Raw genomic sequence first — 26,978 nt, forward strand, 5'->3', positions numbered from 1 at the left:
TGGAAGAGGTCAGGAAGGAATCGAGATCAGCTCCTCTGACAAACACCCGTCTGCTGGGTCAGTGCTGCCCTCTACTGGTCACATCTTCAAACCCTCACATAGTTTACACTCACTGCTGAACCTGAGGGTGATTCTTTCTTCATTTGTATGGCCTGCAGAGCTAAATGTGTCCACCTGGAGCTTTTCATTGACTTTACCAGAGATTATCAAAAGTAAACAAATGGAATTCCGTGAATAGTTTACTTCAAATTATACACATGGGTCCATTTCTGCACTACCAGAAAAGGCATCCATGCATGTTGCTGCTTTTAGCTGAAAATTACACCTGAACTTTGGTCTGCTGTTGATGCTTTAGATAAAGTGAGTGGAAGTGGAAGATTCCTGCTACAATCCATCCATCTGTTATCTGTACATAGCTTCATCCTCATCAGAGTCGTGGGCTGCTGGAGTCTATCCCAGCTGACTACATATAAAGACAAACAATCACACTCACATTCACATCTACAGACAGTGTAGACTCATCAGTTAATGCCAGCATGTTTTTGGACTGTTGGAGGAAACCAGAGTACCTGGAGAAAACTCCATGCAGAAAGAATCAGGAATCAAGAATCTTTAATGTCATTATGTTTTCACACAGTGAAATTCCAAATGGTGACTCCAAGCTATAGATTAAAAAAATAGAAAAAGGCACACTACATACAAATAAAATAAAATCCCCAAAAGGTACTAATATGTAAACAGAATTGGTGCAAATGAGCAGCAGGATGGGTGGTGAAGTGCAGTCCAGTACAAGACTTGGTTCTTTATTGCACATAGTGTGTTTGTTTGTGTGACCAGGGGATAAATGGACTGGGTTTTTCATTCTGAAAGTTAGAGTTTTTATGTTTCTGTTTGCAAGAGGAAAGCAGAACAAACAGTCTATTTTCTGGGTCAGTGGGGTTGGCAGGGATACGTCGGGTCCAGCCTGCACAAACTGACTTCCCACAATCCTCTGGGCTGTTTTCACCACCTGGGTTAATTCCTTTCTGTCCTGAGCTGAGCAGCTGCAGAACCACAGTGTTGCACCAAGACACCGAGAAAGATCCCAAGAAGGCCGGGACATGAACCAGGGATCTTCTAGCTGCAAGGCAAAAGTGCTAACCACCAAGCCCACACACTATACGGAACAAATGCTTTTTTAAAAATAGTTTTTAAGTTTTTTTTTAAGTTTACTGTTTATTTGCCAATGTTCCCCGTTTTCTTAAACGACAGACAATACCTTGTAAAATTACAGAAAAAAGCTAAATTTACATGTTGACTGCAAACATTAAAAAACTATAAAATAACATTCACAGCAAAAATCAATATTTTTTACAAATGGTATTTCATTCTTTTATGTTTGGCCATGAAATAATACTATTTTAACTGTATTTATTTCATTTAATGTGCACTTTTTTTTTACAGCTATTTATCATTTTCTAAAAGAATGATTAAAGATTGGAAAATAGAGATTTTTTAAAGTGTTATTTTTCAGAGTTCCATTGTTTTGCTAAATTAAAGATAATATCTAGTATCACAGAAAAAAAAACTATAATTTACACATTGACCCAAAAAAGCCAAAACTGTGCATAATGTCGAATCAAACATCTGTAAAAAAAAAAATCTGTACTTCTTACAAACGGTAATTTTATTATTTGCGTCAGAAAACTACACCATATTTAAAAGCTCGGGAATGGACGTCATACCGCGATGGATTATGGGATGCGCGCGCCATGTTTGTGGCCTGCAATAGTAAACAACTGAATAGCATCATCTGGTGGAGTAGATAGTTTCGTTAAAAAAAAAAAAAGGACCGAAACAGAGGCAAATGCGCTATTATCTACCGGGAAAAACTGAACAACAAAGCGAAGCAAAGATATATGGAAAAAATAGGATTAATTGATGAGATAGATCCATACGAGCACAAAAGCTGGTCCAGTGACTATGACCTTCTGCCTAACCTAACTTTTCCGGATATTTTCGCCTATCTAGTTTGTGGAACAAGTGCCTACACAACTCAGTTTAAAAGTTATAAGGCCCAGGCTGTGTCCGAAATCGCATACTAACGTACTACTCATACTAAATGTGACGTCAAAATAAGTATGTAGTGCGTTCACATTGGATAGTATGAATAGATTGAGTGCGCGAGAAATACCCGGATGTATACTATATCCAGAAAAATTTTAAGTATGCGCGGTGACCACACTAGTCATACTCAACCGCCCCATAATGCTTTGCGAGCTATCCACCGAAATGCAAGCCTCCGCGGGATATGTGGCCGGACCGCGGCGATTTTTATTTTATTTTATGTGGTTAAGTAGTCATCCTAATCACCCCACAGATTTGAGAAATAGGCGTTTTCTGACCAACGTTTTAAATTTGTCAGACGCCTCACAACGTGCTACTGAATGCTAGCAGCTAGTTGCAGCAGCTCGCTTTGCATACAGAACAAGTAGCAGCTACCTCGAGTAGCCTGCAGCTACAACTGAAACGATTCGCATAATCTGGCTAATAACTGCATGAGGAGTGCCGGCTTGAAATTGCCACATTAATTATGCGACTGTTTGTTAGCGTAAAATCGACCTGAAGCCGGCATTCAGCCGAGATATTTGATAGCCGTACTTCCGGTTTTTGTCGTTGGAGGTTTGAAATGCATTATGGGAAACGGAGTAGTATACTACAGTGTGAACGGTCGGCATTCTAATCATACTTATAGTACGTAGTATACAGTATATACTCATTGAGAATGTAGTATGTAGTACGTTAGTATGCGATTTCGGACACAGCCCCAGAGTTGTAAATCATTAGTATGTAGCCTCCTAGAATTGTAGTGTAGGAAGTGAGCAAAATGACAACAAACCTAGCAAAGGCTACAACACGTTTTTGAACCAGCTAAGATCCAAAAACAGTCTGTATGAGAACTAGGGCTGGCTCGAATAGTGGTTTCTGGCCTCCGAATATTCGGGCCCTATTAAAGACGAATATCCGGATATTCGTTCCGCCCCGTAACGTCCGACCGGGGGGGGAGTCCCTATACTATATTATCAGAGTAGCGACAACTGGGGATTTGAAGCCATTTTGTTTCCATTCATTCAATATGGGACGCGCAGCGTGAGGTGCACATTCACGAAAATTAGCTATTTGTGGATTGCTTACTGATTTCAAGACATGTTTTGGACAAAATATTTTACTGGCTTGTTTTGTCTGGATGTCCAAGGTTGGATTATAGCAGTTTTTTGTGGAATATTTTCATCTGTGACTAGTTTTGAGCCTTCAAAGGTGAGTTGTGCCGTTTACGTTATTTGTTGGACAAATATGTGTTTATATTACCCGCTGTGGTAATCACATCTGAAAGTGGTTTATACCGGCGGATTTATGAGAATCTAAGCTTTCCATGGGTGTATAATATTTCTATCATCGAGTTTGCAGCTTCGGTCAATTTAGCAAAATACGTTTGCACATACGGGCCCGTATTTCATGCATCTCCATGCATGAAAATGGTCAAAGTCAAAATAACCACAACTGCCTAAAATTACATCAAACTTTGATATCTGTCATTCACCCATACATCATAGCATGAAAGTACATACATGGGACTAACCTGGCACAAAAACGATGATGAATTCGGTTTCCATCCCACTCTCCGGACTTTATTTTCCCACAGTTTCCTTCTTTCACTATTGCCAGACTGGGAAATCTAAACATGTGGAATCCCTTCTCCGATCGATTTGTGCACCCAAAGGCACAACAGCCCGTCTTTTTTCAGGTATTTAGGAAGCGAAAAAGGACCTCGAATTACTCTCTGCGGTGTAAACAATGTTAACAGGAAAACCCGGCGTTCATGAATAGGAAACAAAATGGCGCCTATAGATCACGTGACCAAAATTTTTTGGACCCGTCATGTCGATACTCTGATAATATAGGGACTCTACCGGAGACAGGCCAAATATTCGAATCCGTTCGTGTGGTTCATGCGGCGGCGCAGCAGCAGGGGCGGAGACGGCCCGAATAATCGGATCCGTTCATCTGGTCTCCCGGGTCCACATGTTGCCCTCGTTTAGTCTTTAGTTAAAGTGAATAATTCCCAAACACCGGTCTTCAGCATCTTGTCTTGTGTTTAGGCAACAAAGTGAAGCGTGGCTTCAGAGTCGGGAGCCACCCGGCCATTCGGGTGGTGTTTACAAACACGAATGGAGGAGCCGAAATGAGCTGAAGAACAAGGCGGGATGAGCCGAAATGGGCCAAAGGCGCAGGGAAGAGACGAGCTCCGAATATTTTCGTCTGGGGGGAGGAGGGGGTGATCACATCGACATATGTGTATATGTTATAGACAATGACATATGTGTATATGTTTATGTGATCACAGGACGAGATGAGCCGATGTGGGCCGAAGGCGGAGGGAAGACAGTAATGCTACATATTCTTTCCGCCCAGTGACGACGGCGGGGGGGGTGTCATTAATTTTCTCTAAAATTCTACAGTAAAATCAGGTGATATTGTGCATGGTGGTAGCTGGGATGACCCTTGACAAGGCCACAATGGGAGATCTTTGTCACCGCCTAAGGATTTCCAGAAATGGACAGTCAAATTCAGCAGTTATGGACATAGGCGATTGAAATTGCAGCATACTTTGACATTAATTTTCTCTAAAATTCTACAGTAAAATCAGGTGATATTGTGCATGGTGGTAGCCGGGATGACCCCTGACAAGGCCACAGTGAGAGATCTTTGTCACCGCCTAAGGATTTGGAGATATTGAAAGTCAAAATCTGAATAACAGCATGTATTTGTAGCGGACGTCTCTCAGCCTGGCTGCTCAGCGCCTGTGATAACATTACTTTATTACGCAGAATAGCCGCGCAACGCCCACGGAGGCGACAGTGGACTCTAACGATGTGTTGGACGGCTTTCAACTGCTGACCGGACGAAGGAGAGCGGTAAGAGGAAAGGAGGGGGACTGGCTGTGTATGTTAATGATAGATGGTGTAACCCTGGGCACATCACTATCGAGGAGAATTCTGCAGCAAGGACATTGAACTGTTACCTGTTAGTATGAGACCATACTAGTACCTGCTGAGGGAATTCTCGCATGTTATCGCAATAGCTGCGTACATTCCTTCCTTTGCTAACGCTAATTCTGCTTGTGATCTGCTACACTCAGTAACAAGCAAGCTGCAGACACAGCACCCACAGGCCCTCTTCCTTATTACTGGGGACTTTAACCATGCCTCTCCTTCGTCCACACTACCCATCTTCACACAATATATCACCTGCCACACCAGAGACAATAAAATACTGGACCTTTTCTATGCCAACACTGAGGAGGCATACACATCATCTCCTCTTCCACCACTCGGTAAATCTGACCATAACCTGGTTCACCTCCTTCCTGTGTACAAACCTCTGGTACACAGACAGCCAGCTGTCACCCGCATGGTCAAGAGACGGTCTGAGGAAGCTGAGGAGGCTCTCAAGGACTGTTTTGGCACGACTATGTGGGAAGTGTTCTGTGAGGATCATGGGGAGGACATAGACAACCTCACACACTGCATCCTGGACTATATTAACTTCTGTGTGGATTACACTGTGCCCACCAGGACTGTACGCTGTTTCGCCAACAGCAAACCCTGGATTACTCCTGATATAAAGGCTCTCCTAAAGAACAAATGGAGGGCTTTTACGTCAGGAGACAACGAGGAGATGAGATCTGCACAGAGAGAGCTGAGGAGAAAGATCAGAGAGGGGAAATGCAGCTACAGGAAGAGGATGGAGGATCAGCTGCTGCAGAACAATGTCAGTGGGGTTTGGAGGGGCCTGAAAACCATCTCTGGCCACAAAGATCCCAAGACGGAACTGAGACGGGACCAGGAGTGGGTGAATGATCTGAACACCTTCTTTAACAGGTTTGAACAGTCAGCCATCCCTCCCCCAGACCAGTCCACCCTGCAGCAGCCACCACTGCATCTGTCTGCACCCCCTGCTGACTGTACCACCCCCGCTGTATTCCCCCTCCTTACAGCTCCACAGTTCTCCTACCATCACAGGGCCCCACACTCACAACCAGCACACAGCCCCCCTGCCCCAGCTTGTCCCTGTCAACATCCCAGGTGAGGAGAGAACTGAGCAGACTGAAGATCAGGAAGGCTACGGGTCCAGATGGCATCAGCTCCAGGCTCCTCAAGTCCTGCGCAGATCAGCTGAGCAGGATTGTGGAACATATGTTGAACTTGAGCCTGAAGCTGGGGAGAGTACCGCAGCTGTGGAAGACATCCTGTGTGGTACCGGTGCCGAAGATATCACACCCCAAGGACCTCAACCACTTCAGGCCGGTGGCACTAACATCACACCTGATGAAGACCCTGGAGAGGTTGGTCCTTTGTCATCTGCGACCCCTGGTGAGCTCATCATTGGACCCGCTGCAGTTTGCCTCCCAGCCCGGCATCGGGGTTGATGATGCAGTGATCTACCTCCTGCACAGATGTCTCTCTCACCTGGAGGAGACGAAGAGCACTGTGAGAATCATGTTTTATGATTTCTCCAGTGCCTTCAATACCATTAAGCCTGTGCTTCTGGGGGACAAGCTGGAGCATACAGGAGTGGACTCTCACCTCACAACGTGGCTGCTGGATTACCTTACCAACCGGCCACAGTTTGTGAGGGCAGGGGACTGTGTGTCCGACACGGTGGTCTGCAGTACGGGCGCCCCACAGGAGACTGTCCTTGCCCCCTTTCTTTTCATCCTCTACACTGCAGACTTCTCCCATCACACCACAAACTGCCATCTTCAGAAGTTCTCTGACGACTCTGCCATCGTCGGCCTCATCACGGACGGAGATGAGGAGGAGTACAGAGAACTTAACCGGAACTTTGTGGACTGGTGCCTGCTGAACTGCCTCCAGATCAATGAGGTGAAAGGTAGTGTCTACGGATACGGACCCGTATCCGTAGCCTGTGGGCTACGGGTACGGCACTTTCCATTTGCCAGACAGATACGGACCCGTACGCGAGTCTCGCGAGTCAAGAAGCTGCTAACCACTGTAAACTGTTGAAAGGTAAGCAAAGGTTAAGGTTAGGGTTAGTGTTAGGGTCAGGTTTAGGGTCCGTACCTGTCGTACCGATGCTACGGGTCCGTACAGCTAGCGTCTACCGGGAGTCACGTGACCAGATCTCGCGTATCTGATTGGCAAATGGCAAGTGCCGTATCCGTAGTCCACAGGCTACGGGTACGGGTCCGTACCTCTAGCAACAACCGAGGTGAAAACCAAGGAACTGGTGGTGGATTTTAGCAGGAACAGACACACTTCTCCTACACCAGTGAACATCCAGGGAACAGACATTGAGATTGTGGACTCCTACAGGTACCTGGGTGTTCACTTAAACAAGAAACTGGACTGGACTACTAACACCAGTGCACTTTACAAGAAAGGTCAGAGCAGACTCCACCTGCTCAGAAAACTGAGATCCTTCGGGGTGCAGGGAGCCCTTCTGAAGACCTTTTATGACTCTGTGGTGGCATCAGCCATCATGTATGGAGTGGTCTGCTGGAGCAGCAGCATCACGGCTGCAGACAGGAGGAGACTAAAGAAACTGGTAAAGAAAGCCAGTTCTGTCCTGGGCTGCCTCCTTGATCCTGTGGAGGTGGTGGGAGACAGGAGGATGAAGACAAAGCTGTTGTCTATCATGGAGGACACCTTCCACCCCCTGCAGGAAACAGTAAGATCACTGGGCAGCTCCTTCAGTGACAGACTGCTTCACTCGCGGTGTCTAAAGGAGATACCGCAGGTCCTTCTTTCCTGCTGCAGTCAGACTTTACAATCAAGCCTGCTCCCAGTAGTTTCTGTTCACCCATTTACAGACTGTGCAAGAAAAAATGTAAAAACTGATGCTGTGCAATTACATAAAAATCTTGCTGTAAATAAGTGTTCTATTTTCTGCTGTACAATGTAAATTTCCCCGCTGTGGGATTAATAAAGGTTTAATCTATCTATCTATCTATCTACAAACACATCCACCTGTACACACTGTTAATATTTCTTTCAATTTGCCTTAATTAGATTATTGTTTTGCAGTAAACTTAAATATCATCTGATCATTTAAACATCTTAAATGCAGTTAGACTCTTTTCCTCATATTGCATCCTGTGCTGGTTGTGTGTTCTGAAGTAAACTACCAGCATCTAGTGGTAGTTATTTGCTCCTGTGAGAGCAGAGTGTGAATGCTCACGCTGTGAGTTCATGGCAGGATGATCAGGTTTAAGTGTGTCTCATGTCCACTTGGTGTCCTTTTGTTTTCCAGACAAACCCAGTGACTGCTTCGCTCTGACTTTATTGCTCTCCTGTTGGCCTTTCCTTTGACTCCTGGATCTCTTTGAAAGCTTTGCTGTGGCTATAAATCCCTTTAATTCCACCTCCCTGACTGTTGGCGCACAAGTACTAAATCTTTATGTAAGAGGCCGGTGTTTGAGATAAGCCACGAAGAGGAGACGCATGTCAAAGCTATTTTTATTTGTGAAAATCATGTTTTTATCTCTACTCCTGTCTTTTTGCTTGGTGTAATTATGAGCAATATTTAATGATGACTGTAAATGTATGGGTTCAAGGCCCAGTGATCTTATTACTATGTGTTACTTTCACCTTTTTTGTACCATGACCAGTCAAAAAAGTACATTTTTAAAAAGGTTTTATGCCTACAGCTTTACAGTATGAAGCCTCGGACAGAAACTGGCATCATTTCAGGTGCCAAATATACAAGTATAACAATGATATCTGGCTTTGAAATGTAAGTTTTTTCAGTTTTGTAAGTCTGAGTGGACATAAGTGAACTTACGGGATGACAAAAGTACAAGTCAAGACTTTATGAGATTCAAGTATGAGATTTATTTCCGACAAATACAAAATATAGGCAACTTTAATCATATTTACACTGTACACTCCAGGCACTACGGGTTTTCCTTCCATCTCCACAGTTCCGGTTTGTTCCCACAAGGTGTCTCTGCTGTCAGTTTTCTGAGTCTCTGCTCCAGATCAAAACCAAGGCCTCCACATGGCCGAGGAGGAGTTTGGCGCTGACCCCTCCCTGTGGACGGGGTTCGGGGGGACGTGGAGGCCGGGCGGGCTGGTGTGAGGAAGTGTGGGTGAGAAACTGAAGAAGGAGGTGTTGGAGGACGGAGGTGAGAGGCTGGGGGGAAGGAGAAGTGGCAGGCAAATGACGGGAAAGGAGGGGAGGCGACGTAGGGTGGGAAAGAGGAAGGAGAGAACCAGGGAGAGGGGGGAGGAGACAGGTAGTCGTGGGCCGGTGTGGAGCAGCAGTGAGGCTGGAAGGGGGAGTGGGACGGAAAAAGCAACCTGGGGGACTCTTCTTTGGCGTCAGAGGTGGCATCAGTTGCATCAGGCGTCTCGGACACTTTCTGGGTGAAGTCTGGTTTGGGCTGCCAGCTGTCCCAGTGATGTTTGAGCCTCTCCATGAGTCCTGCTCTCTGGGCCGCCGGTATCCGATGCATGTAGGTGCTCAGCTGGGCGACACACTGCTGGAAACCTGCACTCTCAATGCTGAAGAGAGGAGGAGGAGGAGGAGGAGGGCTGCAGTCTGAATGAGCCAGCTTCACCAAAGGGGCCTTCATTCGACTGTTTTTAGAATCTGTGTGGAGGAGTAAAAACACACAAACAAGTGCCACATTAATACACAATTTGTTCCCCCTTGAATTTAACTCTGAAACTCCAATGCAATCTGCTATTCTTCTGGACTGACCATTGCTCAAGTTCCTCCCATCTGTCCACTTCTGAATATATTCCACAGTCAAATCCAGAATCTCAGCTTTCTCTATTTTTGGGTTCTGAAGTCGCTGTTGGTGAAAACAGTTGGGAAAAGGGGAGATTTGCATTTCATCACTGTTGTTATGTGGGTTTTTTTTTTTTTTTTTTTTTGCAAATTGCTCGTGGTGTTCAGAGGTATTGCTTTGACGGGACTCACCGGATCACATGTGGAATTCAGCAGCAAACTTCTCAGTTCAGCCAGACTTTGATTTATTCGATCTCGTCTCTTCTTCTCCACGACCGGCTTCAGGATCTAGAAAGAGGCGAATAAGCAAGAGAAAGCTTATTATTTGTGGCATAGTGTGATAAATGTACAGTGTCAGGAGAATTCCAGACTGGGAATGAGCCAACGAACGACAGTAACTATAACAAGATATTATTTCCACCTTAAAACCACAGTTACTGACAACAAACACTCAGATTCAGACTTCCAGGGTTTCATAAGTAACAAACATAAAAACTAATCCTGTAAACTTGCAGGGTTGAACTTTCAGTCATCATTCGTCTGCAGAACTGTTTTCCAGTTCAGAAACTAGAAGTTTTGCAGTCATGGTGGCCGAGAGGTTAAGGCGTTGGACTCGAAATCCAATGGGGTTTCCCCGCACAGGTTCAAATCCTGTTCATGACGATGGCTCTTTCTTGGATTTAACTAGAAAAGCATCTATTAATATGAGAAGTTATCACTGTAGACTAGCTTTACAGTGTTTGAACAAAACTGTTGGGGAGCTGGAGCTCCAAGTGATGGGGAGTAGATGCAGCACATTTCAAAAGTATGGGGTCACCCAGGCAATCTCATGTTCTCCATGAAAACTCACACTTTCATTCATGTGCTAACATAACTGCACAAGGGTTTTCTAATCATCAATTAGCCTTTCAACACTATTAGCTAACACAATGTAGCATTAGAACACAGGAGTGATGGTTGCTGGAAATGTTCCTCTGTACCCCTATGGAGATATTCCATTAAAAATTCCAGCTAGAACAGTCATTTACCACATTAACAATGTCTAGACTGTATTTCTGATTCATCTAACTATCCACTGTAACACTGCAAGCTTCCCCAGTGTGGGATTCAGAAAGGCTTATCTTATCCTATCTTTTCTTATCTTATCTTAGACATAATCAGTCCACGTACAGTGAAGGCAATCAACCTGTGCTACTTTATTTCACTGGAATATGTGTATTTTCTTTATATTTTTTGACCATTTCATAAACAATCATCCATTATACTTGGAAAAAATCCCAATCAAATCAATAAAACTGGTAGTAAATTTAAACTGCTATTTTATTATCATAATTTCCTTCTCATTTTGATGCTTTCTAAGACCTCTTTGGGGGAAAAATCCTCTGTGCAATAAACCCTGCAATATATGCGACCTCTATTCCTTTTGCATTGCTTTACATTTAGACCTGAGCTCCTGAATGTAAATTTTAAAAAATCCTCTTTAAGGTCTCAAATGTTTCTTATAAGAAACCAAACTTAAAGCTGAAAATGTAAATTACTTGTTTATAAGTTAATTTGCTCCCCAAGAAGGTCTGAAGTTAGATTAAGAGTTAAAGAACTAAAAATGTTCCTTAATCTGGCAACCCAAGAGCTTATAACAAATTTAAAATTTGATTTCTTAACATTAATCTAAACAATTCAAACGTATGCCTCAGTAGAATGCAATCCGTCCTTAATTAATATATTTTTTTATTCATTTGAAAACATTTCTTACCCTTTTCCTGCTCTTGCCATCATCCAGAGTTTGGGTTTGTCGTTTCTTCGTCATGGTGCAGAGTTTGAAGCAAACGTCCTGACAGAAGGCTGCAGAAGTTTAAAACGGCTCCTGCGGCCTGAAGGAGCCTTTAAAGCGGAACTGGCTGCTGCTTCTGATTGGCTGACAGGTGGGAGTGACGCCACTGGTCGGGATGAGAGTGAAACTGTTCATTTAACACATGGACACTAAACTGTTTAATGAAGCGATACTATCTGTAGTTTCAGTTTTTATCAGCAACAAAAACAAAATAAAGTGTTTTTTTTATTTTGAAAGATTACTATGGAGTATCAATGAGGTGCAGGTACAATTATTTTTGAAAAAGCTGCATGAAATGGCAAAAAAAAAAAAACTATGTTCAATTCATGCCTTACAAACAAAATATATTTCTAAAACGCCATACATGCGGTTGAGGAAGTAAAATAATAAAAGTGCAAAGTTATTGAAACTCTTACCTCTCTGATTTGATTAGTAAATGCAGATTTCTGTGGTTTCCCAGAAGACAGTGAAGTGAGACGATGGGAAACTTCTCGTCTCCTTCGTGGGAACAGAAGTGAGGTGAGAAATTGGGCAACTATGAAGACTTTTTATGACGTGTGAGGCCTCAGCACTTTGCATTAAGTGATAGAAAAGGACCAAATGAGGGCATGAACAAATGAAGGAGGTGAGCTGTAAAAGCGAGGATATCTGTTTACGTTTACGCACATCGGATAAAATTGAATTTGGCTGCTGATAAGTTAGATTTGATTAAAAACGAGAGCAGTGGCTGCCCAGTATCTGAGCTGCGTTGTGAAGCAAAAGGGCGCAGATCGCGTCCATCTGCCGCTGCGCCACAGTGTGCGGGTGATTATTGCGCCTGGGTGTGAAGTGTGTGCGCGCTGCATCAGGCCTGAGGTCGGTTTGATACCTCATGTTTGGACTTCACACAGAAGCTCTCTTTCAACATCGGATCACTTGTTGTCTCCACGTTCCTGTCAGCTGTCGGTGATTTTTACGCTTCTCCTGCTTTCCTTTTGTGAGTGTGGCTGACACACACGAGCAGTCACGATATTAGAAGTGGACGCTTCATTTCTCTGCCAACAAAGGGCGCGTTTTAAACCAATTAGTTTCCATCACAGGCTCAGGAGAGCATATTATAAGGCTTATTTATGTGGCGGGTCCACGTGGCTTAAATCCTGCGCGCTTTTACGCACAGACAGATCCAAACTTTCTCCATATTAAATATAAGTTCTCTCATCTGGATCTGCACCATCTCGCTTCTAATGTATCTTCTAAAGCGTTTCTCCCCCCTGAGCCTCCACAGCAACCATCAGTGAGCTCTGATCCTAAACTAATCGCCCTCTCTTTGATTTTAAACGGAAGTATCACTGACCATGAAAAGCCACTTAATCTCCCCGAGATCCCCGTGATCCGATCATCCCGGTGTTATCTCCACACTTTAGCCTATTATGAGGATCAGGGCGGCCGTAAATGCAGTACGCAGAAAGCTACCCCAAAAACTCAAAGCCTTAAAACTCTGAGGCCTTTGAAATTATCAGATGGAGAAATGGCGTGAATATCAAACAGCCAAAGTGTTCCTGCACAGAAATTGCCCAGTCAGAAGTCGTGGGGTGTTTGCACACACCCTCGAAAGACAAAAACCCACTCATCCACTCTACACAATAGGTGTGAGTCCCGCAGCACCGAGAGACGATCTGTTCTGGTGTCTGAGGGTTTGTGGGGGTTCGTTATTCAACAGAAAACTGGCTGAACTGTGAAAAATCTGCTTTTACATGAAGAGGAAGACATTCAGTTCTATACATGTTTTGTTTTAGAAGTCTCCCCTAAAACGTGCCACAAGTAAAAAGAGAAAATGAAGGTTTGTTTAATGGACACTCCTCGCTTTTACTGTTTTTATTTAGGCAGAAAGGCTCCATTAAAATCAAGTTCTTCTTCTTCTTAGAATTTACAAAAACAAACAGTAAAACTTTTTTTTAAATTAATGTACACTACCAGTCAAAAGTTTGGACACACCTTCTCATCCAATGTTTTTTATTAAATTATTTTATACGTTTTAGATTAATACTGAAGACATTAAAAAAGAATATGTATGAAATTAAGTTTTAAACTAAAAAAATGTTAATCTTCAGTATTAATCTACAATGTAGAAAAGAATACAAATAAATTAAAAGCATTGGATGAGAGTTTGTGTCCAAACCTTTGGCTGGTCATGTATGCACAAACATTTTATATTTTTATCAGTTTACCCAACAGTGGACAGTTTTTAACCAGCAGCTAGAGTGATACTGGCACATCTTGGGTTATTAAAACACATTTTATATTCTATAATAATTCAGTTCAGTTAATAATTTGGGTGACAGAGCCCTTAAGAAGCACTGCTGATGTGAAAAAGTTCACCATAACAGAATAAAGTATGAATAACTACACAAATAAGACCAGAACTGCTGCCTGCACTGTAAACAATGAAAGTTTTTAACTGTGTTTTAACTGCATTTGTATTTGCAATCACTTTCATTTAACAGATTTAACCTGTTTTGTTTAATTACAGTTAATGACTCATTTCTTTAAAATGCACATTGCCAAAGCTGTCAATAATTTCAACATCAAAAATGTGTATTTTAACAAATAATTCTTTGTTGTTTTTTAGTGTTTAACTGTAAAATGAAGCAATTTTACAGTTTTTAAACCAACCAAAGATCATCAACAGAAGAAAATGGGAAAAAATCTTTATGTTGCAGAGAAAAATAGTAACCTCATTTTAAAATAATTTTTTACAGATGCTTTTTTCTTAACATACAAATAACTCAGAATTAGCAAGGTTACAAGGTTGTTGGTTTTGTTTGTTTTTAGTATCCCAGTAGTCTGTTGTTTTGTTTTGTTGCTGGCTCCTTTGCCACCAGATTTCTACATCCATCCATCCATTCTCTATACTCCGCTTTATCCTCATGAGGGTCGCGGGGGGTGCTGGAGCCTATCCCAACTGACTCGGATAAAGGTAGGGGACACCCTGGACAGGTCACCAGTTTGTCTCAGGGCTACATATACAGACACACAATCACACCTACAAACAATTTAGAGTAACCAATTAACTTCAGCATATTTTTGGACTGTGGGAGGAAGCCGGAGTGCCCAGAGAAAATCCACGCATGCACAGGGAGAACATGCAAACTCCATGCAGAAAGATCCCAGGCCCAACCCGGGATTTGAACTGGGGATCTTCTTGCTGCAAGGTGAAAGTGCTAACCACCACTCCGCTGTGCAGTCCCAGATTTCTACAGTGTGTTTTATGTATTATTCAGAATATTTGGTTTTAACAGTATAGAGTTCTTACAGATATGAAAGAACATCTGAATAATTAAAAATAGTTCCGTAAAATCTAGTTGAAAAAAACAAACATTTTCCTGTAGATTGTGAAGAATGTGAAAATGATTCTACGGTAATACATGTTTCCTGTGAAATGAATAGATTGTATTTTAATACTTGGAGAAATTCACAGAAATCCTTTAGGATTTTATCTGAGAAGGCTTTAGGACTTTCAGGGTAAACTCTAAGTTTACAGGATTAAGACATGCCATGTGTTTATCCTTTCATCTGTTCTTAATAATGTTCTAATGTTTGAAGTCATTTACCTACTAATATGCACAGCTAAGAGAAAATATGTAAGCAAATATAAATTAAATCAGTTCTCCTCTTTGCCAAGGCCATGAGCTGCTGGATGAGGAGGGGTGTATCTAGCAGGCCCTGCTGGATACACCCCTGCATTTAGCCCCACCCCAAATGCACCAAAATCAACAAATTCACTCAGATTTACTTTAGATCTACAGCACAGAGAGTCAGTGAGGAGCATGAAGACTTTGGCTGCTGTGGAGAAGTCACACAGAAGGAGGCCCATGAGGAGGGTAAAATATACATCTGAAGTAGAAATGTTTGATTAATGACGTTAGATCATGATCAGAGTGGTCATTCAGGTGTTTTATTACTTTTAGAAGGTCTCCAAACCTCAGATGGAGAAACGCAGACGGGAGCGGATCAACCACAGTCTGGAGACGTTACGACTTCTGGTGCTGGAGAGCACAAACAGTGAGGTAGGTCTGTGCATAAAGATTTCATTTTAAATTTTACGCAAGCGTCACTGTTATAAGTTGTTTTTTGTTTTTTTGGGGGGGGATAAACCTCAATTAATGGATAAATTTCAGTCATCACAACAGCCAGGTCAGTAACATAAACATCAATGAGGGGGCAGAGTGAGGACTGTGGAGGTGGGGTGGTAGGTGAAACTGGGGCTTCCCTTAGCACTGATAACAATCAGGTCACCAGCCTTGAGATGAACAACATCGCTCACCCAACCACAAATGAACTGGTTATAAGCCTCGAGAGATTTGTATGCCTTCATCTGATCCATACTGTATGCACTCTGTGTATAAACGTGGTAGTTCACAATGTTGCAGTAGGTCACTACAGGCAGGCCGCTGTGGTGCTTGTCCAGTCCTTCTGTGTAACTTCATAGGGATCGATTGCATCAATTAACTCCAACTTCCTCTGATATCGGTCTTTCGAAGTGCTATCCAGTGTGTCGATATACTTTTCAGCTGAGAGGCAGCCATAGCCAACAAATATTAGGCTAAAAGATAAACTCCAGTCAGGGACTCAACAAAGCTCACCACTCAAAATGGCGCTGAGCTACGTACCGACCCGGAAGTGTGACGTCAGTGAAAAGGGTCTGTGATTTTTGATTCTCTTTTCTGAATACAGAAATTAAAGAATCCAAAGGTGGAGAAGGCTGAGATCCTGGAGAGTGTGGTGGAGTTCCTGAAGACAGAGAGGGACACGAAGAAGGGTCACCAGGCCGTGAAGACGATCTTGTCCAGCAAGGAGAGGCCAAGCTGCTCCCGCCAGCAGAGCTACCAGGACGGCATGAGGTCCTGCCTGCTGAGGGTCAGTCAGTTCGTAGCCAGCAAGAGCCAGGAGGACACCGGAGGAGGTGCAGTTCAGGCTCCATTTGTGCTTCCTGAGCCCCAGACTCAGTCCTCCGCTCCGGGACTCATCCACATCCATTCTGCCGGGGCTTCAGCAGCTCTGTCTCCTCAGCACCACAGCCTCCCCTTCAGCCACAGCAGCGGCCTCCGCTGTGACACCGGCAGGCTGCTGCCCTCCACGGCCTCCACACACATGACTGATCCGGTGTGGAGGCCTTGGCCCTGAAGTCGCATGCAGCTGAACATGTTGCACATCTTAAAATCTTTTGCACAGTGATGATGACTTTTTCTATGGAAACTGTCTCATGTTGATGATCTTCTAATCCTGTTGTACACGTACAGACATGAGTTATATTTTTGATCTTTTTAATTGATTTTTTTTTAACCCTGGTTGCCACTTAAAGAGTTTTTGGTGTTTCTGAAACACCAATTTTATGTGCTTTGACTTTTGGTGCTGCTGCTACTTTTTTTTTGCTTTGCTCTGATTTGAACCATTTGAGGCATGAATTCAGATTTCAGGATTGTACTTGCTGAAGCCATTCTCAATAAAAACACATTTCCTGACCACTCCACTGGTTGTAGTGGCCTCTTTGCTCTTTGTGGGGATTCGTTTTTCAATAGAAAACTGGCTGAACTGTGAAAAATCTGCTTTTACAGGTAGAGGAAGACATTCAGTTCTATACCAGAAACAGCAGCAACTATTATTAAACTAACATGTTTTGTTTTAGAAGTCTCCCCTAAAAAGTGCCACAAGTAAAAAGAGATAATGAAGGTTTGTTTAATGAAGGACACTCCTCACTTTTACTGTTTTTATTCTTCATGAGCATAGAAAGCCTCCATTAAAATCAAGTTCTTCTTCTTAGAATTTACAAAAACACAAAAACTTTTTAAAAATGAATGTACTCTACCAGTCAAAAATTTGGACACACCTTCTCATCCAATGTTTTTTATTTAATTATTTTCTACATTGTAGATTAATACTGATACATCAAAACTATAAAAGAATACAACTGGAATTATGTTGTAAACTAAAAAAAAAAGTTAATCTTCAGTATTAATCTACAATGTAGAAAAGAATACAAATAAATTAAAAGCATTGAATGAGAGTTTGTGTCCAGACTTTTGGCTGGTCATGTATGTACAAACATTTTATATATTTTTATCAGTTTACCCAACAGTGGACAGTTTTTAACCAGCAGCTAGAGTGATACTGGCACATCTTGGGTTATTAAAAGACATTTTAAATTCGGTAATAATTCAGTCCAGTTAATAATTTGGGTGGCAGAGCCCTTAAGAAGCACTGCTGATGTGAACAAGTTCACCATAACAGAATAAAGTATGAATAACTACACAAATAAGACCAGAACTGCTGCCTGCTCTGTAAACAAAGAAGGTTTTAACTGTGTTTTAACTGCATTTGTATTTGCAATCACTTTCATTTAACAGATTTAACCTGTTTTGTTTAATTACAGTTAATGACTCATTACTGTAAAACACATGTTACTAAAGCTGTCAATAATTTCAACATCAAAAATATGTATTTTAACAAATAGTTACTTCTTGTTTTTTAGTGTTTAACTCAAAAACAAGAAAAATCTTTATGTTGTGGAGAAAAATAGTAACCTAATTTTAAAATAATGTGTTCAAATATAACACGTGTTATATTTTTGATCTTTTTAATTGATTTTTTTCAACACTGTTGTAGTGGCCTCTTTGCTCTGTGAATGGCTTTGGGCAGTCCTTACAGCTGGAATGGTAAAGAAAGGGGAGCAGCTACAGGACAGTTAACACATACTTCATCCAGACTGCACAGCAGCTATGAGGATTGAAATGTTAATCGGGGAGCTTCAGAGCAGTTTTTCAGATGCAAAAAGAGCAAAGGATTGGGCTCATTCACAGACTGTTCACATTCAATGGTGTAAAGTAGCTGTGCTAGACTGCTGTCTTTTAAGTACATTACTTAAGTTCAAGGATCCTTCCTCAAAGGTGGTGCCTCCTTTTTAAAGTACAGCTGAAGTGTTTCAGAGAGAAGTATAGCTTACACTACAGCAGATTAAGACTATACAGTCAGAGAAAAAACTGGCAATAAAATCTGCATTTAAATGTGTCAGTAATAATAAACCAATAACAGAATAAAAATAAGACACAGACTGTTCATTTGGATTGTAGTGGCTGTTTTTTTAAATGGTTTTAGTGCAGTTTACAGATAATACTCCCATTAAGGTTGCAACCGATAGTCGTAAATCTAAATATGACCAAAAAAAACAAACTACCCAAACCTTGAGTAGATTTAGAATCTTCCACTCCAAGATGGCTGATTTTTATTTCATTCACTGACAAAAGGAAAAAAAACACTTCAATATAAAAACAAATAAAATGGAGCAGAAAGAACAACAAAATGATGTAATCTGCTCATTTATAACAAACAATCAAGTTTACAATGAGCATTAAAAATGAACAAAAAAGGACTGCAGTGTCTGAGAGGCCTGCTGTACGCGGGTTTTTATTACGTTTTTAATCAAAATCACGTCTTGCCTGTGATTTAGATTCTTTTCAGTCTTTGTCTAGATTGTTCAAAAACTGAACCTTTTTACAGAAATGCAAAGTTCCATTAATTTGGTCTTAAATCTTGGTTTTATGTAGACCTCTGTTCCTTTAAGTGATGCTTTCATTATTTGCAAATCTGTCTTGACATTCAACCATGGAAAAAAATATATTAGACCACCCTCATCTTAAAAAACAATGGTTTTGCAATCAAGTCCTGTGTGCATCATGTGACCAAAACAGACAGAAAATAAAACATGAAACACATAAAAACACTGTATTTGGCAGTGCAACGCCATAGCTATTGCTGTAAGTGATTTTGGTTATTGTCAAGATAATCATGGAAAATGTCTACATATCAGCTCTTAAATTAAACTCTAATGAACTATTTTTGTTGCTAACATTACATTTGTCCAAACAAATCTACCTTTAGTTGTACCAAGTATTAAAATGAATTAAATGAACAACAAAACAAGGGTGGGCTAATAAGTTTTTCCATGAAATAGATAAATCTCCTCTCAGTTAAGCTACCTACCTTTGGCGTTTTTAATATAATAATGAAAAATGTCGTTGATTGTGTTACATAAAGCAGGAGTGATAAATGAATACTGGCAACATGAAGTCTTTTGTGTGGATTTATTGTTAATGATGGTCTGTAAATAAGAGAGTTTCTATCATCACACATAGGAATGACAGTAAATAAGTCATTTATCTCTTATTACATAAATATAACGGACGTTTGTTTAATTAAAGTCAGCAAATAAACTATCCATGAACTCCTCTAAATGTGTTGGGTTTGCTCCTACAGACTGAGACTGACTCATTCCACTCATTCTGTGTTTTTTAGATCGACTGACACTGTCTGGATGCTGGCTTGTGTGCTAATGACCACCATCATGTGCTTTTCATTTGGAAATTTGCACTGAAAGCTGTAATCTCTCGACCATCAACCCTTATCGTGGATGGTGTTAATTGTCGGGCAGCCTCTTAAATGTCTGGCGCCTTTATTCTGGCGCTGGTTTATTCAGGCCAGTGGAGGTTTGCTTGCTGGGACTGAAGCCTGCAAAGCTACTTCACGCATAAAAAATGCAAATATTTCCAAACCCTTCCAGGGGACAAACGAGTAACTTGTAGATTTTCGGTTTGTGGCTCATAGATCCTCACATTCCCTATGATTTTTTTCGCAACAGGTTATGTAAAATTCTCATTCATGATCTTGTGGTCTTTGGGGGAGATCTCACTGCTAAATACATGATTTTCTTCTTCGTCTGTCTGAAAGCATCTCGTGTCAAAGGAGGTGTTAGTCCCGCAGGGCTGATCTCTGGACAGGATGCTCTTTTGTGCTCCGTTAAGCACTGACCCCCCGAAGAAAAGCCCACACAGGACTAAGTAAATCAATTAAACTTGGAATCAGATTGGGGTTTCATTAGAGCGGCATCCGTCTAAACGAAGATTAAACAGCTCCAGTGGACGCGGGGTAAAAATGGAAAGGTTAGGACACAGGATTATCAGTAATGCGGATGTATCTGCTTAGTTTGTTTACTTACCCAAAGACAATAAGGCATGCGTAAAAGTGCCTCAGTCTGATGGCGGGGTGGGATTAAACTTTGATTACTTAAAAAAAAAATATGAAAAGCGTAAAACATTTAAATCAGCAGCTGGTTTCTGCAAGTGTTGGTTTTTACCACATCAGCGCGAACACGATAAAGACAAAGTGATGAAGAGCCGTTTGGCCTCACCAGCGAACCATTTGATGCGCGCGGTTCCCACAATAAGCTCTGTGAAATAAAACAGTGTTTTTTTTTAGTATTTTAATGAAAGCATTTCCACAAAACACATTCAGAGTTTGTGTAGATGAGACGTTTTGAGGCTGCAAAGTTTCAGTCCTGTAAAACGTGAAACAGAAACCAAACACAAAAGAAACAAGCAAAACCAAATAAACTACAGAATCAGCTCCTATTTGTCTTTAACTGAACTTTGCAGATTGTTTTATTCGACGTTTTAGAACTTATTTACGGGTCTCTCTGCGGACACGTGTCGGCCCCGTTTCCGAAAGCACCTCGGGGTGTTAATGGTTCTGCTGTCACCCACCAGCCAGGCGACAGGCTCGTGCAAGAAAACACCTCGGTTTTACAGCACGTCTGTGTGAGGTTATCTGTAGTCCAGATTCAGGGAGATATAAATGACATTTTCAGGTGAGCTTTTGTTCCTGTGCTGCCGGATCTATTTTTTAGACAAAAACTACGAGGATTTGACCCCAAGAATGTTGAAAAAATACCAAGGCCACATTCTGTCAGACATCAGGGGAGACTTTGGTTTATTTTGCTGCTTTAAAAGTTCACCTCTGTGCTCCAATCCAACCCAATATCCAGATTAAACACAGACATTCTGTGCGTTTTTTTTTTTTTTTTTGCGTAATGACGCATGCATCCTAATAAAACTGTCCTGTAAAGCTCTGCTGGAGCCCAAGATTCATCCAGACAAGTTTTAATCCAAATATTCCCGCCACATAAACCTGAAATATCCGTGAAACATGACTTTTCTAGAAACCTGCTACATCCGACAGCAGCAGAATCTGATTCATGTGTGCGTAAAAGCGCAGGAAGACGCATAAACTGAGATTTTCTGACTGCAGTTTTCATTCTAGATCGACATCTCTGCTGAAATGTTAATAAAACATTGAAAACCACTCTGCTCAATTTACGAAGAGTAGCTTTGCTGCCTTTTGAACATCTGCTGACTCATTGTGTCCGAACATATTCTCCCTCCCTCCACCTTAAACTAGTTTCTGCTACATCAGATGAGAGGAGCGGAGCCACAGATTTGATTCTGTGTTCACTGATGCTTCATGATTAACAGTATAATTGGGAGAGCGATGTCAGGCATTTACATAGTCCTCAAACAAACAGTGAATGAGAAATATCAGATTTGTCGTAAAAAGAGGCCATGTCTGACTTTTATTGCTGCTCTTTATCTGGCCGTCCTGCAGCAAACATTTCTATCATCAGATCTGGAGATTCTCAGCAAGTTTTCAGTATTTGAACCATTAAAGACTTTTTGATTATTCGTGCAGATGAAACCCTCCGCTGGTGGTAGAGGTGAACAAAGCTGCACCGCTGAGCCTTTTTTTCTTCTTCTTTTTACTGCTGTGAGCTGCTGTGCGGGTCAGAACCTGGACAACATCTGCTCTGGTGGCAACAGGACGCCCAGCTAATTAAAGCAAATGTTCAAAGAGGCGTTGGAACATTTGGGGGACCAGAGCAGCCCACCGATATTTAGATAGTTATTTAACCTGATAATTGAATCATTTTGGGGTTAGGAAATTTTTCAGTGAAAAATTGCCAAACCATGACAGTAAAAACCTGTAAACTCTAAAACAGTTTAACACGGAATCAGCGTCAATAAGTTATTCAGGAGAAAACTGTAACTTTTTTTATGTTGTTTCTCTTGAAAAAATACATTTCCCTTCCCTTTATTTAACTGTAATTTTTTGCATATATTTCTCAAAAAGAATCACAGTTTTCACAGTTTCTACTGATAATGGAAACATGCTGCTAAATTTATATATAATGTGGCATTTTTTGTATCTATTTCATGTAAAATATACAGTTTGTATCTGTCAAATTGATGAAAAGACATATGGGTTAATATTTATGAGAGCTACAATTGGCATCCTTGCTAAAATGCGCATATTTAAAGTTAAATACACTAATTGTTATGTTGATAAAGGAAAAAATGCTGTAATGTTTATGGTAGGTCACATAAACTTTATTTTGTTTTCATGTAAATTTTCATGCAAAACAAATTTCTCTAATGGTTAAAATTTTATAGTAAAATATGGAATGAAACCCATTTTAAAATGATAATTTAATATCATGATCATAAACATTTCTTTACCGTAAATGAATAAAATGTTTTACTGTGATTTAACAGTAGTGTTTCTGGCAACCACAGCTGCTGGAATTTTACCGTAAAAGTAACAGTAAAAAAACATTTTTACAGTGCAATGCAACAGTTTACAGACATTTTTGTGAGCTACAAGAACACAGTCAACTTTATCTCTTAAATAAAAGGCATCTTTAATTACTTGCTCAATAGTTGGCAGCATAAACACAAGTTTTTAAGTTGATTACTCACAAAAAGTTATTCCCACTAGTATTTCCATGTTATTTTAAAGAAATGAAGTCTTATGAACTTAAATGCAACAATTCTGAAAATTACAAACATTAAGTTGCCAATGTGTTTTGTCGGTGAAGAACTTGAAATTTTGGCCTCAAAGTGAAGAAAATTGTAATTATTGGCTTAATTTGATTGAGTTGCCTTGAATTTAGTTTAAAATTAACTAATGCAGAAACTGAAGTTGTCAACAAGTTGATGGAATTATCTCCATTAATATGTTAATCCAACAGGTCAAAATAATGTTAGCAATTTACAAGTTTATCTAAATTAGTACATTTGAATTTTTATCTTGCAAACATGCATTTAATGAAGTGTTGGAAGAGAGAGTGAGTGTGAGACTGAAGTAAGGTCATCTCACCTAACGTGTTCCACATTGACATCACAGTGAGTCCTGAACCAGCAGTTTGGAAGGAGAGAACCAGAGATAAACTATATTTGACACATTTTTAACCACCAGCTGCAATGAGATAGGTGCATCTTATAGGTTACTCAGAGTCATTTTTCATATAAATTTTTCGTAGTGTTGTAGGTGATCAACCTCTAAACAGACCTGGAGAACAGATGAAGGTGAAGTAAAAAAGTCTCAGGTTTTAATTTTATGAAGGATTTTAACTTACATTGTGCTTGTCTTCCACTTCCTTCTTTAGTGTTCATACATAATTATCATGGCTTCAACTTTTTATTGATGTGTCAGAGGATAGAATCATGAAAAACATTTCTCTATTGCCTCTACAAATTCTGTATGGAGCAGCTATGAAATGTGAATTTCTGTGTAATCTATCAGAACATCACATAAAGCAAAGCTGCGGCTTAATGAAAACTAAACGAGAGCTGAGCTTTCATGAAAAACATGTTTATTAGTAACAAGAGCAAAGTCACAGTAATAACACTGCAAATTAACAACAAGATACGAGCAGAACTTCCTCAGCCTAATGCAGCAGGTTTACATTACACCACTATAATCCCTTCTACTGTGTGTGTGTGAGCATGCGTGCAGATCAATCCTGGTTTATCAGACTTTGCCAGCAGCCAGGCCCTGAGCTTTCTGAAACTCCTGCTGTAAACTAGTCAAGACTTCTCGATGCTGTTCGGATTTCTTCTCCATTTCTTTCAGGACCGACTCGTACCTTTGACTGCAACGGGACAAAAGAATGTGTAAATGTACTGATTTTAGGGAAGCACAGGAATAAAACACATTTAACTGCTTCTATGTTCACTGAAGACTTCCACAGTGACTTCAATGTTGAATGAAATGCTTGTAACAGAGCTTTAATTTTGTGGTGCACTAAGGATGTGTCCAATAAACTGACTGATAGATAGATAGATAGATAGATAGATAGATAGATAGATAGATAGATAGATAGATAGATAGATACTAACCACTAACCCTATACAAAAGAATGTGCAAAGTAACTTGCATCATACCTGTAGAATAAATAAGGAGCTAAATTGTGTTTGCATGTACAATAAAAAGGAGCACTAAGAAGTTTGAGAAGAGAATAAAAATAGAGATAACAATCAGCATATTAGAGTTTGTCTTAAAGGGGAATGCCACCAATTTTACATTTCAGTGTCTGTTTAACAGTCAATAGTCTAGTCCATATGCAGAAGAAAGCTTTACAAAGCTGATTATTGCTCCAATAATGACACAGTGTGTGAATATAAATGTTATTTACTCTAAAGTAAACCACCACTTGTTCACTACAGCTACAGGGTTTACTGTACTTTATCACTTGTATACAAATGACTGCATGAGTTTGCAAGAAAATCAACATATTTATCTGACAGTATATTATCAATCTGTTTACAGGAGCCGGAAATAAGATTGATGGTGTTTTAGATAAATGCTCAAAGTCTTATCAGTCATTCTTTCATTTAAATGTCATCAAAACGTAGAACATGACAGCTGATTTCATAAGGTCCCATCTTTGTCCAACATTACCGTCACACGGAGCCCTGAAATCATCCATAAAGACTAAATGTTGCTTTGTTTTGTTGGCTACAGTTATGGTGAACTCTTGTCGTACTTTGTACAAATTCAGATATCACAAAAAAAACCTTTTAGTCATTTGGAGAGTTTGGTAAACTTGTTAGTTAAGATTTAGTATTTTTCTTGATAATGCATTGTAAGTATCAAGCATCAGTTGATGTGCTCTTTAATTTCTTGTACTTGACAAATACTGCGTGCTTTGTTTCTCACCTTCACTGTGAGGAACAGAAAAGTGACGTACGTCTGAATGACACGATGCCATCCTTTTAAGCAGCGTTACCCATTTCATGTCTGAATGGGGCAAAAACGGACCCCTTTAACTGAAACCAGAATCAACTATAGAAAAGGCTCCCAAGGGGAAGTTAAAACTAATTCATCATTTTGTACAGGTCAGACACTTCTCAGAAAAAAAGATAATATTTCCTATTATCTTGGCAGTAACCTACTTCTTAAGACTCATATCCTACAGCTCTGTGGAGTTCACTGACCATATCACCTGTAGAGGCTTAAAGACTATGAACAACATCGCTGTGGGATGCACAAAAGCTTGACTTACATCTCTCCGTTGATATACTCCAGCCTTTTTGCGACTGTGGCTTTGGCTTCATCCACGTCTTGTTTTACTAACACTGGACCGATCAGTTTATAAACGATGTTTGAGCTGTTCAGCAGATCGAGCTCCTAGAAAAACACACAGAGATCATGTCCTCAGTATACAAGAGTACATATTCCAGTACTGAAAGCTAACAGTGGATGATAAATAAAGAATTACCTCTTTAACGATGTTGTTTTCTGCCAGCTGCGTCTCCAGCTTTTGTCTGGCTGACATGCTCTTGCTAACATCTGAACGACACACAGACATGAGATAATTAGGACAGATATTCATTATATTTTTGTACTAATGCAGAGAAATGTCACTGTCACCATACATACGAGTTTTAAAAGCTCTGACCAATCCAACCAGGCAGTTAAATGTCTGGCTAGCTGTCCTAATATAGACCATAGATATGGACAGTTAGCTCGACTCAACATGAGACATTACGAGAAGCCACGAGAAGCTAACTGACGCTCACCTTTCTGCATCTGCGCATATTTTTCCACCTCCGCTTTTAGTTTCTTCTGAATGGCCTCTGCCATGTTTGGACAGGATTTTTAAAAAGCACTATAAAGTGAGTGAATGTCACAAAGAGAAGGGAAGCTAAATGTGGTCTGACATGAAAGCAGTGTAAGCTAACAGGAAGGGGCAGCGGCTACAGCGGATGTTAGCTTATCCCTTCAAAGTAAGAGTCTACACAAATAAAAAGCATTAGGTCCAAGATATGAATATGGATGAATACAAGTTAACTAAAAGTGCAGCTGGACGGCAGACTGAACTGGACAGAAAATACAAATGCAACTTCACTTCACTCTCTCCACACTATACTCTGTATGTGCGCCACCAAAATTAAACTGCATTGCACATTTCATTTAATTATATTGTTCTCTAAGTCTAGTTGTTCTATCTATCTCTACTTTTAAGCTACTGAATGCTTGAATTAACCATAGGATTAGTAAAGTATTATTTATCTTTATCTACTTCTGCTGCTAGAGCTACTTCTACTAAATCTAAAGCACATCAGATATTCTACTGTTGGCTGCAAGTGTAAACACAACAATTTGTTCAGAAACTAAATAAGTGAAGACCCAGACTACTATACAGGAG

The 26,978-nt window shown here is 40.6% G+C and overlaps 3 protein-coding genes and 1 non-coding gene across 5 annotated transcripts; 2 read left to right on the forward strand and 2 right to left on the reverse strand.

Moving 5' to 3' along the window:
* Positions 1 to 8,907: 8,907 nt before the first annotated feature.
* On the reverse strand, positions 8,908 to 11,733 carry her11 (hairy-related 11). The gene is given in 5 exon segments (XM_051954284.1): positions 8,908 to 9,205; positions 9,208 to 9,584; positions 9,756 to 9,859; positions 9,988 to 10,083; positions 11,549 to 11,733. Coding segments are annotated over 5 exon segments (795 nt in total). The 5' UTR covers positions 11,603 to 11,733; the 3' UTR covers positions 8,908 to 9,041.
* On the forward strand, positions 10,377 to 10,458 carry trnas-cga (transfer RNA serine (anticodon CGA)). The gene has a single exon. It is a non-coding gene; the product is annotated as a tRNA-Ser (tRNA).
* A 3,744-nt stretch (positions 11,734 to 15,477) lies between the features above and the next one.
* Positions 15,478 to 16,789, forward strand: her5 (hairy-related 5). The gene is made up of 3 exons (XM_022210663.2): positions 15,478 to 15,486; positions 15,574 to 15,672; positions 16,340 to 16,789. The coding sequence occupies exons 1-3, from the start codon at positions 15,478 to 15,480 to the stop codon at positions 16,787 to 16,789; spliced, it is 558 nt and encodes a 185-aa protein (XP_022066355.2).
* A 7,334-nt stretch (positions 16,790 to 24,123) lies between these two features.
* On the reverse strand, positions 24,124 to 26,543 carry pfdn6 (prefoldin subunit 6). 2 transcript variants are annotated; one of them, XM_022210655.2, is made up of 4 exons: positions 26,350 to 26,543; positions 26,049 to 26,119; positions 25,833 to 25,957; positions 24,124 to 24,419 (listed from the first exon to the last, which is right to left on the reverse strand). In XM_022210655.2, exons 1-4 carry the CDS (start codon positions 26,411 to 26,413, stop codon positions 24,299 to 24,301), a joined length of 381 nt encoding a protein of 126 aa, XP_022066347.1. In that variant the 5' UTR covers positions 26,414 to 26,543; the 3' UTR covers positions 24,124 to 24,298. The 2 variants fall into 2 exon arrangements, with proteins under 2 accessions (XP_022066347.1, XP_022066345.1); XM_022210653.2 differs by lacking the exon at positions 26,350 to 26,543 and adding an exon at positions 26,210 to 26,313.
* Between the last annotated feature and the right edge of the window lie 435 nt (positions 26,544 to 26,978).

Source organism: Acanthochromis polyacanthus, chromosome 10 (genome assembly GCF_021347895.1).
Source record: "Acanthochromis polyacanthus isolate Apoly-LR-REF ecotype Palm Island chromosome 10, KAUST_Apoly_ChrSc, whole genome shotgun sequence".
In the NCBI taxonomy this organism is placed as follows: domain Eukaryota; kingdom Metazoa; phylum Chordata; class Actinopteri; family Pomacentridae; genus Acanthochromis; species Acanthochromis polyacanthus.